Here is a 13,978-nt window from a genome sequence, read left to right on the forward strand (position 1 = left end):
AGTCTAGTCTTGAATATTCAAGACACAGGAAAAGTAGAAAAAAAGTATTGTAGGCCTCTTTGAAAGGCTAACCCAAAATTAACCAAGTAGGAAAGTAGGGTCATTCCATCTGGATTCACCCAGTGGTTGCGCCCGACCGTCTCAGAATTCGTTGTAAATTGGTACACATGAAATTCACCATGGCCCACGAACAAAACAAAAAAAAATAGTCAAATCGGTCCGTCGGTTCTTGCGCTACAGCCCGCCCTTTTCTCCTTGTTTTGATAAAAATGGGCGTGACCTTCAACTTTCAATGGCCATTGCGTCGTAACATGTTGACCAATTTTCAGATGTGAGAATGTTATGCATGATGATCATCTAGCTCTGTCGCTGGCCTAGCCTGGTAACTTTCTAAGAAATGATGGATTCAGACGAGATCGAGTTGCCCATTTCAAGCCCCGCTCCCGTTTCGACTGATTCAGAGTGGGAGTCAGATGTCGAGCGAGATGGTGAAGACGTAAATCAAGCAGGGGAAGTCGGAGTTGGCGTTGGTCGGCCTCTAGAGCAATTGGGTTTACTCCCGGATCAGTGTGAACCAGATGCTGCACCTCGGCGGTGAGGAAGTTCAGAGACGGGGTGGTGACAACGCGCCCGCAAGATTGGGGAATAAAAATTGGTAATTATTTACTTGAGAGTCTATGTTCTATAAAGACTTACTCTTACTGGTAGAGGTAACTCAAGTTACCAGTACTTATTTCAGTAGTATTTGGTCAATAACTAGACCCTATAAATTCTGAGTAGAAATCTAACTATGATCGAAGTCATAAATGTTGGAACTTGGTTGGAAGTACAATTAGAAGTCTAAAAAACTGCTGCCATTTGTGCTGCTTTGCTTGTATTTGTATAATCACTCTAGCTTAGGTCAAGGTCTAGTAATATTCTAGATACAAAAATTAAAACTCTTTACCACAGTTAGTGGAAACGTTTCATGCCAGCACTAATGTGTCAAGCCTACGAAGAATAAATGCCATTCCTGATGATAAAACACAGGCGTGACAACAATCGTCTTTGGTCTGGGTATGGACCTTACCACGTTATGTCTTATGGAAGAGTAACCCAAGGGCATTTGTGGTGGATGCTTTTTCAATCTCTTGGCATTCGCTCATCTTGTATTTATTTCCGCCATTTTGTCTCCTTACAGAAGTTTCGAGAAGACAAGGTGGACAAGGCGTTGTTAATCGCCCCCCTTTGGAGGGCCAACCATGGTTTCCCAAGACCCTTCTGTTTCTGATCGACATACCCCTCCTACCAACCAATCCTCTTGTGAAGCATCGGAATCCATTTCCAGGCCTCAAGCTAACTGTTTGGATCATCTCAACAAATGTTGGCGCTCAGCTGGATTTTCTGAACACGCTTCAAGTCTCATCGCCCCCTCTTGGCGAGATAGAACCAACGAGTCGGCATGGAAGCAGTGGCTTAGCTGGTGTGGTGAACAATCGATTGATCCCTTTAAACCATGCTTACATGTAGTTAATGTGTTAATTTGCTCATAGTAGCTCTGAGCAAACATAAGCATAGTAGCTATGATCATAGTAGCTATGATGAGCATAGTAGCTATGAGCAATTATTAAAAATACAATATAGGATTTTGTAAGTGCATGTCAGACCCAAAGTTGCTCACAAATGCGGTATGTACAAATCCAATGCGCAAATTCTGTTTGCATTGGTACATAAAATCACAATTCTGCCAATTTTATTGCAGGTAAAATGTCTTCATTCATGGACTAAAGTTTGTTTTCCATATTATTTGCTGACAAGATGTTGCCTTTATCTAATTTTAAGGTCACTGGTCAAGTGATTGTTTGCAATGATGGGTGCTTTGGTTTGGTGAGGAGAAAGAAAGCTGGTTCAAGTGCTGGTGGAACTACTCATTCATGTACTAAAGTTTGTTTTCCATATCATTTGCTGACAAGATGTTGCCTTTATCTAATTTTAAGGTCACTGGTCAAGTTATTGTTTGCATTAATGGGTGCTTTGGTTTGGTGAGGAGAAAGAAAGCTGGTTCAAGTGCTGGTAGAACTACTCATTCATGTACTAAAGTTTGTTTTCCATATTATTTGCTGACAAGATGTTGCCTTTATCTAATTTTAAGGTCACTGGTCAAGTGATTGTTTGCATTGATGGGTGTTTTGGTTTAGTGAAGAGAAAGAAAGCTGGTTCAAGAGCTCGTGGAACTACTCACCAAGAGGATGAATATGGAAAGAACTTTGTGGATGGATACAGGATAGAACATGGTCAAGCATCAAAGATACACTGTAACTTATGTAAAGTGTTGACCATACTGTGCTTTGCAAACACACTCGATAAGCCTTGTGCTTCATGTACTACGCCCTTGAGGGAACTGCATATCTTGCTCTTTTTACAGATGTGGTATGTACAAATCCAATGCAAATTCTGTTTGCATTGGTAAATGAAATATGCAACTTATTTGTAACAAAAGTTGGCATTCATTTCAAATTGCCATGCTAATTGATTTGTGTATGTGTCTAAATCTGGATTGTCTGCAAGGAAAAACAATGTTGAATGCGTAATATTTGACTTGCCATTCTTTTATTTTAATATTGCAGGCAAAATGGTACCCTCAACACTTGCTTCCACTTCCAGGCTAATAAATGGAGAGATGAGAGCACTGGGTAAGATCCTGGGAGCAATATTGCTCCATGCCAGACAGAGTGTCTCCATCCTTAAACCAATGTCGGCGATTGATCTCATTCCTGATGATGGTAAGCGTGCAAGTGTCCAGAAGGTAATGGTTGCATCAAATGAAAATTGTATATTATATTATAAGTAAAAAGTATGTGGAGGCTAAGGTTGCATTATATCTTACTTGTACATAATTTATATCTTTTGAAGATGCACTTATTTGTCATGTATTTCAATTCTTTAATTTGCAGGCATGTGGATGGAAATGATAAGCTCATTCTATGGCGTTTAGTCATCCATGGAGGGATAGATAGATTTTCAAGAACAGTTGTTTAGCTTTGGATATTATTGGTTTTTTCTGTACATGTTAATTGGTAAGTTAAAAATTTAAGTCTTATTTTCAGAGCGTGTGTCTGATAAATTATGGGTTCGAAAGAAGTTGCCAATTTTGATAGCGAAATTCATTTTGTAGATAATTGCATGTGGAAAAGTGACACGGATGTTGAATATGAATTATGCGATGATAAATCTTATTGCGTTCGTAAGGTGTTACTTCGCTTAGAAGAAAATTGGGCAGGCGATTATTGTCACATTTATTATACTCGCGAAAAAGCTTTTGGTTATTTATGGGAACCCTATGGTGTGTGTGTTTATTTTCAAACGGAAGATGACAAGACGATTCGTTGTGAACAGTTGATGTTTACTGTGGGTCCATGTGATGAAGAATAAATTGTATGTTTTTTGTTATTTTGTGTTTTTAGCTCTGAGCAACCAGAGAGGTCTCGCTTTGAAATCCAACAATTAATTTTGGTCAATTTGTTTTAATTCATATTTGATAATCTTACGTTGCCATGGACCGCGTCAAAATGGATCTGTCCCCCCCTTGTGTGAGTAGAATGGTGGTACGCCCATGTGCAAACTGTATTGAGGCGCGAGAATTATACAACCGGTGGGAGTGTGTTGACCATGCTGACGGTCGTGAAAGGAGCGAGGGGCGTTTCTCTGAAACAATGACACCCCCAGGACGAAAGTTGTGTGTTAGAGATCCTAACGGAGCCATTGTGAGTTTGGCTGATGCCTTGAAAAATCCCTGTTTGAATGATGCTATGAATTCCCCTGAGAGCCCTGCTAGTACCATCAGCACCTGTAGCACTGCTAGCACTACCAGCACTAGCAGTACCGCTACCAGTATGACGTTTGAAAGCCCCGCTTCTCCTAACGAGCATGATAAAGGTGTCCATGAAATTGTCGATGATTTGTTTTTCGGCGAATCGAGCAAGAAGGATGAGGGGATGGTGATTGACAATAGCGGGTTGGATGTTGATGAGGGGCGTGCCCCCGAAGAAGAGTATGTATCGTTTCAACAGGCGCAAGAAATGTATGACGAATGCTATGGTATCAGTTACGTGGCTCTGTTTGAGAAACTGTCTGAAAAACCCGGCTTTATGGCTTGGGATAAGTATGTTGCCGGTCAGATTGCACACCTGAAATCAAACCCTCAGGAGATGGAAGAATGTAAGAAGATTGAGAATGAGGCAGTGGATAAAATCGAGAGCATGTTCCAGGGTATGAGAGATTATACCTGGTGGGAGTCTGTTTTTGGCACTGTCTACGATGCGGATAAGCACATGAGTACCCGAGCGGAATATGTGAAAGAGGCCCAAGAGATAATGAATACCATTGTAGAGCGTGGTGGAAAGCTTGACTTTATGCCTTCCTATTTCCGGTATCATCCTAGGGCGGAGTCCATGGCAAAAAAGATTACTGAATTGAACGTCAAGAATCCCGCAGAAAGGGATCTCTTGGTAGCAAACGTAGCAAAAGAAAGGGAAATCCAATACCTGACAGGTGTAGTGAAGGAACTCAATGGCAAATACAACACCTTGAGTACTCTCCTCATTCCTACCCTTCTTCATACGTTAACCATGTTGGACGACAAAGACCGAGAACTACAGCTGAGCAGGCAAGACGACATCTGGCTGATGTTGGCCGTCCTGTTAGAGGCTTCGAGGCGCCGTCAGATGTATGCCATGAGAGAGAGGGATGAGTTTGAAGCGAAGCTGACAGCCCAAGAAAAAGTCATCGAAGACCTGGAACGGGTCAAAATACCCCGTGATCCCTATGATGACCCTCCTGAACAACCGAGGCCCTTGGTCGAAAGGTGTAGCGATTGCAACCTACTGAAGCTCATTGAACATCGCGACATTGCCAATTTGTGGATTCCCCGAGCAGAACGTGGTAGGTAAAAGTTAATTATTTTTTTGCGTTGCAATTTGGTTTTATCTATAAAACTTGGCAAAAAAGGTAACGATCGTTTATTTTTTGTTTATTTATTTACAGAAGCATCGACCTCTCGACCTACAACTCTCGAACCAGAAGCCGCTCTTCACACCCCACAACCCAGGACCTCTACACCCAAACCTGATCATGTTCCACCAACACCACCACCCAACATGCTAGATTGCTCAGAATCCTTTGAGGAGTGGAACTTTGAAGACGCCGCTTTCGAGGGGATTGCTGCTCTCAATGTTCAAGAAGTTGATGCTGTCTTAACCCCTGCCAAAGAGGATGCTGACATGAACCAAGATGAAAGACACATCGTAAGCTCATCTACCGATCTGCCGGTCTCAACACCTTTCGTTGTGACCCCTTGGAGTCCTTGCTACAACCGTCGCGACATTCCAGACTCCCCAACCCGAGGAACAGAGGGGTACCTGCTCCCAACACCAACGATTGAAGAGGAAGACGACGATGTGATCTGTCTTGAAGGATATGTTCCACCATTTGAACGTAAGTATTTGTTTATAGAATTGTGTATCGAATAGAGTGTAAAAAATGCATGTATTTTTATATGCTATGAAATGTATTTAAAACAGGCCTCTCGATTAAAATTTTTTTATATTCATCTTTTTTATCTTCAGAACCCACAACCACTGTATATCGGGAAGAGATTGTCAACTCTCCACAGCGTGCTAGACGGGATCTGTTGACAGAGTTCCGCCCTGATACACCATATCGAAGACGCTCTACCCGTCTCCTGAAAAGAAAGAGTCCTAAATCTTGTCATTAAGGTAACTATTTGTTTGTGTATTATTTTATTTACCAAAAAACTAATTATATGTTAGCATGGATGCCTTGTGTGTTTGAAAAAAATACTTAATGTTTTTTTCTTTTTATTTTTTATGCAGAAATTCATCTGAAAAGATGGCGGAAACAGCCCCTTCATCGCCGGTGTCTCCTACTCAACGACGTTTGCAAGCCCTCGAATTTATTGAAGAGGTGAATGGACTTATTGCCGAGTTAACCGAATTTGCCCTGGATTCTTTGGGGTCAACACAAGAAAAAGAAACAGCCTTAACCTGGATCAAAGAACTTCGAACCACTGTAATATATCCCATTTTAAATGATTATCAGTTGTTAAATCGAAGTTTGAAATCAATCTATACCAATATTGTTCGTAGATTTGAAGCTTTACGCACCCGCGTTGCAGCTCGGGGGCAATCGCCATCTTTTCCTGAATTGGAAGGCGGCACCGGTAACGACTCTCCCCCTTTTGTGACTCTATATGGAAATGAATCGCCCCCCTTTGTAAATGTTTATGGAAATGAATCGCCACCGTTTGTGGATTTGTATGGCGGGGGAAACGAATCCCCCCCTTTTGTGAATGTATATGGAAATGAATCGCCTCCGTTTGTGGAGTTGTACGGAGATAATGTAAATAATAATGTAAATAATAATGTTGAACCTTATGACGATGTTTTACCCGAGTTTGATTTAGATGTCGAAGTTAGGGAAAGGCGAGAAGAAATGTTGAACAATGTTAGATGGTTGATAGATAGTTTGAACGAAGAAAAAAACGAGGGGGAAAGAGAAAGGTTTACAGCGGAAGAAATTGATGAGATGATGAGGGGGCAAATTGAGTATCCCATGGTCCAAAATGTAAACTTGGCTGTGAGCGATGAAATGGTAGACCTGTATAATGCAATAGCCATCTTGTTTAATGGAGAAGACATTGATAGGAGAGAGGGGGAAGATTTGGAAGCTGCCATGAGAAGGGCTTGGCATTTTAGAGAAGGGGATGAAACCATCCTTGATGAAATTTTAAGGGGTCCCATCTCTCCTGCCCGGTTAGAAAGAGAACGAGAAAGATTAGAAGAAGAATTGGGAGACCCTTTAGAACAAACCGAAAGAGAAATATTTGAAAGAGAAGGTGTGGCGCCTCCTTTATCCCCACCCCCTTACGATGCCCCTTTACAGCAATTAGGCAGAGAGGTGTTAGAAGAACAAGATATAATTGTTGATAGAATAGATGCAGAGATAGGGTTGGCTGAAGGGCAGGAAAGGAGAAGAGAGGGTGTTGAAGAACTTGAAAATGAAATAGACGAGTTGTTGGACCACCCTGTTGACCCCCATGATCTATTTGATCAGGTGAACAGGTTGAATGATATTTTGAACGGACAAGAAAGGCTATTGGAAAGAGCCGCAGAGGTTCAAAGGGAGGGGATGGCAGTCGGTCAAAGGGCTGCTAATCTAGCCAGAGAATACGAGAATTACAATGCCGAAATGGCCAATGTCAGAATAGAAATCGAATTAAACAACGACCTGTTAGATCAATTGAACATTGAGGATATTGTAGAGGAGCATGCACGGTATCAAAACGAGTTGGATGGGATTTTAGAACAACCCCGAGATGAGGAAGAGGTACAACGCCAGGTGAACGAACTAATACGAAATTTGGAACATCACCAAAGAGATATCAATCACTTAGAAAATGAGATTATTGAGGGGGTGGAACAAAACGAACAGGCTCTTGAACAGGTGCGCCAGGTCCAAGAAGAAATACATGAAGGGGGTGGGGTTCAAGACCCTGTCGATCTTGGATTTTTTTCCGGTGGCTTTCTCTTTTTAACTGGTTTTCTTGCTAAGCGCAAACGTGTCCCTTTTGGGTCGTTTGCCGATTTGATTGCCTCCTTTATACTCCTTACCACAACCTCTACAGCCAAGGGTAGCAAAGCTGCGGGACCCATGGACATGCCTGCAGCCATCAATCCTGCAGATGCGGCACTTTGGGCAGCCCCCACCCCCACATCGGTCAAAGCACTTTTTACCCCTTCGCTTATTTTTCCTCCTTTCTGGTTTAGATAAGAAGCAGTCACATGAGGGCTTACAATTTTACCCACAGCCTTAAAATCAACATCTTTCATCTGTTTTAAAATCTTTTTTTGTTTTTTTTCATTCTTTTCTGACAAAAACCGATTCCATTTTTTGGCTTTTTTTCGAATTTGTTTTAAACTAGGATCAAAATCGTTTACAATATCCGCTTGTCCAGGTTTACCAAATTCTCCCTTTTTAATATGGTTTAAAGCATATACAACAGGTTTAGGATGATTTTGTAAATAACTTTTGGCATCGGATTTGCTCTTAGCAGCCCCGATCCAAAGAGGCAACGATTTATACATCAAATCTTCCATCATTCTCTTTTTTAATCAATCACTCTCTCTATTTATATCTAACGACGCACCATAAAATCTTGACACCAATCATCACCATCAAACATTTCGGCCCTGTATTGCAAAGCAGTATTTTTGCACCCGGGCCTTACATTAATCACCATACACCCTCTTTCACATCCAGTAGCTGCATTGTACATGGATAAAAATGCATTCACACCTTCGTTTGTATTTTCAAACTGTCTAGCAAGACATTTTATTTGCCCTTGGTCTCGAGGATTTTTAAACAACACGGTATAATGTGCATTCAATGTAATATTACGTATACACTTGCCTTTGTGAAAAAAATTCTGCATAATAAATACAATGCTAACATCCTTGTGATGCGAATATTTAGTAAAACAATTCTGTACAAACAAATTATCGTTACATTCATGCAACAAATCATCGACTACAATAAGACTTTGTTTTTTTACATGTTTATCCAACCATTCTTCACAATCTTCCGAAGGCAACCCTCTATGAAATTTGATCCTAGATTTAAACAAAGTGCGCAGACGTCTAAACAATTCGGGCTGATCGGCCCCATAAATCCAAATTATCTCTTTAAAGCGCACATCAAAAGCGGTTTCTTCGTTTTTTAACAGATGCAAGAGCCAATACGTTTTACCACACCCCGTAGGACCTGATATGACCATTGTAAAAGGATGCTTATACCCCCCGTAAGGCACATCAGTGTCGGACACATCAAGAAACCCCTCGTTTTCACCTTGCCACATCATAAAAAATCTTACACTAACTACACTGCCGCAAACTACATGGTTATTTATATACAAATAAGAGTTTTTTTGTTCATCGCATCAGCTTGTGTCGAGGTTTGGCTCCTGGGATGAGCATGGGAACGGATCTCTTCACACTAGGGGGTTGTCCCGATGGAATCTCTCCTTCTTCAAGTTCCTCCTCTTTCTGCTCTGGAAACATGGTGATGGGTCTCTCTCTCTTCAGCCCTGATGTAGATGGTTTGTCAGAAGATGTTGGGATCCCAAGATCAGTCAACACACTGGTTCCTGTATTTGTCAGCAGGTTTTGAAACTGGTTGCAGGTGACTGTAAACCCTGCTCCTTGCACTCTCATCAGCTTTCCTCGAGGGATGGCATTAAAGTACAGGTTGTCTTCCTCTATCTGACTGTGGTTATCAAACCTGTTGCCTTTGTGGTACAACACTTTGTAGGGAGCGATGGTCACCTTGCCTGCTGTCACATCCCGCACAGCCAACACCACATCGCGAAGGCTTTGTCCCGTTGAACTCAGGGTTTCGGGTCCATCAAACATATAGCTGAAGATGCGCGGTGTCCTGGGTATCCCATCGAGGGCTGTTTGATCGGCCATGTATATGTTATAGTCCAATTCAAAGTCGATGCCTGACGAATAATTGTTGTCTTCGCAAAGAATGGGACAGCATCCGTTGGCGACAGCTTGCCTGTAGTACAACCATTCGTAGTCCGCCGGGGCAGTTGAAGGTACTGCCTCGGCGCTCCTCTTCCTGCGGTTGTTCAAACAAAAAGGTAGTGAAGATCCCATGGCGATCATAGACTTGGCTCAGAGTCTCTTTCTAGTAGTACCGTCCTCGAGTATAACTTCTCGAATGTGGTTTTCGATCTGTGTCGATGTCCGTTTTATAGATGTCTCGAGGAGGAGGAATATGTGGAGAGTGCGCACACGAAGGTGGTGATTCGCCCGGATGTATACACCGTCTCAAAGAGTTCACAATAATTTCACGTAGTACCTCTATAGTTTTGGAGTGACAGATATTTTTCTTAAACCAAGCACTAATTTCTGAGTACAGTTTGCGGCTGTCCATTCTTCTAAAATACCTCTACGTATCAATTCATGCCTAATATATACAAATGGTTGTAAAATGACCAAACTCAACGCAAACAGCAGAGCTAACAATTTGTTTAAAACATTCATATCTAAACCATGCCTTTTCATCAATCTAACAATGCTATGTACAAGCTTCTATTTATACCAACGGAGTTGCCAGGGGGGCCAGTTCTTTTTCGACCTTCTTGTGTTCCCTTTTTTTACGTTTAATATACTTCTCCATCTTAGTGGTGTGATCGATTTCCATGCATGCTTCAGACAGCATGTCACCTGCCGAACGTTTCAAAGGTCGTTGTTCCATCATAGGAATCTTTTCTTCTTTTTTAGCAGAGGCTTTTCTGGCCTGTTCAACCATGGCATTTACATTGGCTTCTACCGTATCCAGGTCCCATTCACCCTTATCACATTCACAAGGAATCAATTTATCGACTACACTAACATTATCTTGTAATTTTAACAATAGCTCATCGAGCTCTTTGGTATAGGGACTGTGAATCCGACGGATCGTTTCCAAAGTCTTCTTCTGAAATTCAAATTGTACCTTTAAATCGCTAATATAAGAGTCGATTCCAAGAGTTACTTCGTCGCTCAAAGCTCCAGCATTAGACATGCGTTGTACCAGTTTAGAACATGCTTTCAGTTCTTCGGACATTCTTTTGTAACGTCTACACAATTGTTTATACGCCCCCATCTTGGGGGCTACCTCTGCCATTATCAACTTGACTTCGTCGATGGCTTCCAGTCCTCTGCCGTAAAGCTCCTTTAAGTTAATGGGTTTCCAAACCCCAGTCTCAGGATCCATCAACTTGGCAACGGTAAAAGATTTCATGTGCTTGTTTCCTTCTGACATTCTGACCAAATTTTAACACAAAATGAAATTAAGCTCTCGCACCCGCACCTTTTATACTTTACATTCGGCGCGGATGAATATTACTTTTTACACCACAGTAGATCTACAACAGACACACGTTCCATCGTCTGAAAGATAGCTTCTATGGCAACTGACACATTTTGGAAGAATCCCCACCGAGTCCATCAACTCTACAGCCCGGATGAAAGGTTGTTTGTCTGCCTCGTTCTCCCAATGGGGGTAATGATTCAAGATGTAGCGTGCAATTCCGGTATAGGCCAAGACCACTACCATAAGGTTGTTTACCCTTTCAATAATGTGTGCTTGGGTGCGTGTATCCCTGTGGTATACGACTTGATCGTAATCTCTTTCCAAATTCAAATTACAATAACACCATTTTACCATTTCTATAAACATTTTTTCCTTGTCGCCTTTATGCCGTTTCTCCATTTCTCGGGCATGGGGTGGAGGATACGAATATCTGTTGATCATGGTCAACATTATCTGGTCGAGCGGTAACCGTTCTTTTATGAAAGTGCCCAAATATTGAAAATCATAGTGTCCCGGGCTCGAGCCTAAAATCAACGAATATACAAGATCATCTTTGTAATCGTTGAAAAAGAGTTGATGCCGTTTCAAAAACCACCAATAGGGTTGGTCCGGGCCTAGAGCTGGAACGTTGGGTCTGCTCATTGTGTGTGAGATGCAACTTTTTCTCTTTCCTCTTTCTTTTCGTCTGAAAAATGCTTGAAGCATATGTCGGGATGTTCTCCGCTACCAAACCAAAGTCCCCTGTAGTTAATCCGAAAGCGGGAAACCGACGGTCCGGGGTTATCAGTATCGACAATATCATCAAGATCTGAAGCAGGATGATGGCATGTAACATGCAGGTACATGAACTCTCCGATTGATATACCGTCTATCTCTTTCAGGCGTTGTGCTTTCAACCGCTCCTTTCTTTCAGCTTCACTTTCCCCTTCAATCACCTTGTCAATATCGTTGTTGTAAGGATAATGATCCTTGTAGCAAGAAAGCATCCACTCTTCTGTGTCGGGAGGTAGGCCTTCTTGGATTCTCTGAACGATCGTGTCAAATTCACGCGATTTTATACGATAATCGATGGCTTTTGCACGCGACACGTCGCGGATTAATGTCAACCGCCTGTGGTTGGGTAGTCCGTAAAAGGGGTGGCTTTTATTCCGTTCATCATCTTCCATTCTAAAACGCCACAGGTGTTCTTCAAGATGGATAGCCATGCCTGTCAAGTAGAACATCGAACCGACCAGCAAAGAAAATCGGTCCTCTATGTAACCCTGATATGGCTCCACCATGTCTCTATCTCTTTCTAGGTCATACAACATGTTCCAAGGTTCAAACACCTTTCCTATGACACTACAGTACTTGTGCCAATCAGAAGAATCCTTGAAGCCAACCCAATCAAAACACTGAGGACACCCACACCTCTCGGTAGTATACATCCCGTTGATTTCAAAAAAGGTGTCCAGGTTTTCCATGTGGTTCATCATGTTGTAGATGGCGATCAGATCGGGATGAACGTGGGTAGATGGAAAGTTGGTCATGGTTGTCAAATTAAAGGCTCGAAAATCTCCTCTCCTTTTGGTACGTGCAGCATACTTGTAATAAAAGAGAAGGGGATGTTCAAACACTTTTCCATGAGCCCACCATCCAACGTTTCGAGGGTTCAAATCCCCCCATCCTTCTTGGATGATAGGGCCTGTCGTTTCAGTTTTCGGTTTGCACGTACAGTCGGGTTCCATGTCCGGCTGTTGTTTGTCATCGTATTCCATGCACAGTTTTACAAACTTGGTAGACAATCCTTGGAGAGTTTTTCCTGCCTTGCTTGTTGAACCTTCGGCAGATTGTTCGACATTCTCGTTCTTTTTATTTTCTTTGGCAACGTCCGGGTCGCCGGTTTCTTCTTCGCTTTCAAACAAAGGGGGATACTTCTTGGCATGTTCGATACACTCGTTTTTAAACTTGGCGGGGAGTTCTGGAATCTTAAAATAATCCCCACGTAAAATGCTCGTTTCTTTGTCTGTGATGTACTGTTCAAACATCCGTTCCATGTCCACTTTTTCATCAGGCCGCCCCTCCATGATATGCGTTATACGTCTTTCAATATAGGGTCGAGACCATGTAGCAGGATCCTTTGCAAGTCTCTTGTATTCCGAGGTGTGTGCTTTTGGAAAGGGTTTTGGAGCGGTAGCCATGGTGTTTATTTATCAAGATCTGAGAGCCAAACTAAATTGATGCTATCGTTTCAAATTCTTTTATAAGGTTGCGTTGGAAAAAAGAGCGGGTTTTTCCAAAGTAGGCGTGGCTTCACCGGTGACGTAATCTTTTCTTAGGGGAATTTTCACCTTTATCGGTTCCGTTTTCTTTCGGGGTGATTCGTCGATGATGAGGTCTCCGACAGGAATATCGATGCATCCTGCAGAACTTCCGCTAGCGGTATACCCCAAATTCCAACACTTGTCTTCGGGCACCTTGCTTGCCGTTTCCACCTTGACAGGATCAAACGGAACGGGACTCAACCCTTCCAATACCCCTCCTAACAAAAACAATTCACTTTTACAGTACACAGAAGGTTTTCTTTCCAAGCTAGGGCTTTCCCACAAGAGCCGGTACATGTCAAAAAACATTTGATCGGCACCGTCGATGACTAAAGGACCTTCATCTACCAGTTCTTCCTTCAAAGCTTTCCAAAGAGATTTATCCATGCCAACCCTGAGTTTATGCCGACTTTCTCGACCTTTAAACCTGATGTGGTTGTAAGCATTTTTACTGATCAGATACGAACTGTGTACCATTTTACCAAACCACCTGTTGGCTCGAGCTCTTTCACCCCGGGTATAATATCTTCCATGCTTTGGTTTTGCCAGGGGGGCCCACAGATCTTCACCGCGACTGTACACAAACCCACCACTCTTCTTAGACCCAATGGCGCTCTTTTTACGCTCTTTCAAATTATCCCGAATGCTGGGATAACTATAATAACCAAATTCTTTTAATTTCCACAGGTCCTCTGCACTCAACCCCTCCTCTTCAGACTCTTCCTTGGGCTCCTCCTCAGGGATGACATCATTCTCCT

At 42.3% G+C, this 13,978-nt stretch overlaps 1 protein-coding gene across 2 annotated transcripts; it reads left to right on the forward strand.

The window, feature by feature from the left end:
* Positions 1 to 256: 256 nt before the first annotated feature.
* LOC121417383 lies at positions 257 to 5,952 on the forward strand. 2 transcript variants are annotated; one of them, XM_041611068.1, is made up of 4 exons: positions 257 to 4,920; positions 5,023 to 5,472; positions 5,604 to 5,753; positions 5,871 to 5,952. In XM_041611068.1, the coding sequence occupies exons 1-3, from the start codon at positions 3,534 to 3,536 to the stop codon at positions 5,750 to 5,752; spliced, it is 1,986 nt and encodes a 661-aa protein (XP_041467002.1). In that variant the 5' UTR covers positions 257 to 3,533; the 3' UTR covers position 5,753; positions 5,871 to 5,952. The 2 variants fall into 2 exon arrangements, with proteins under 2 accessions (XP_041467002.1, XP_041467003.1); XM_041611069.1 differs by lacking the exon at positions 5,871 to 5,952 and having other exon boundaries at positions 257 to 655; positions 1,181 to 4,920; positions 5,604 to 5,840.
* Positions 5,953 to 13,978: the final 8,026 nt, after the last annotated feature.

The sequence above is a fragment of the Lytechinus variegatus genome, chromosome 6, assembly GCF_018143015.1.
Source record: "Lytechinus variegatus isolate NC3 chromosome 6, Lvar_3.0, whole genome shotgun sequence".
Classification (NCBI taxonomy): domain Eukaryota; kingdom Metazoa; phylum Echinodermata; class Echinoidea; order Temnopleuroida; family Toxopneustidae; genus Lytechinus; species Lytechinus variegatus.

Excerpts from the sequence above, each read along its gene's own strand:
- LOC121417383 (XM_041611068.1), top strand. The coding sequence starts at position 3,534 with ATGGACCGCGTCAAAATGGATCTGTCCCCCCCTTGTGTGAGTAGAATG. Across the intron at positions 4,921-5,022 it reads GATTCCCCGAGCAGAACGTG|AAGCATCGACCTCTCGACCT; the intron begins GTAGGTAAAAGT and ends ATTTATTTACAG. Across the intron at positions 5,473-5,603 it reads ATATGTTCCACCATTTGAAC|AACCCACAACCACTGTATAT; the intron begins GTAAGTATTTGT and ends TTTTATCTTCAG.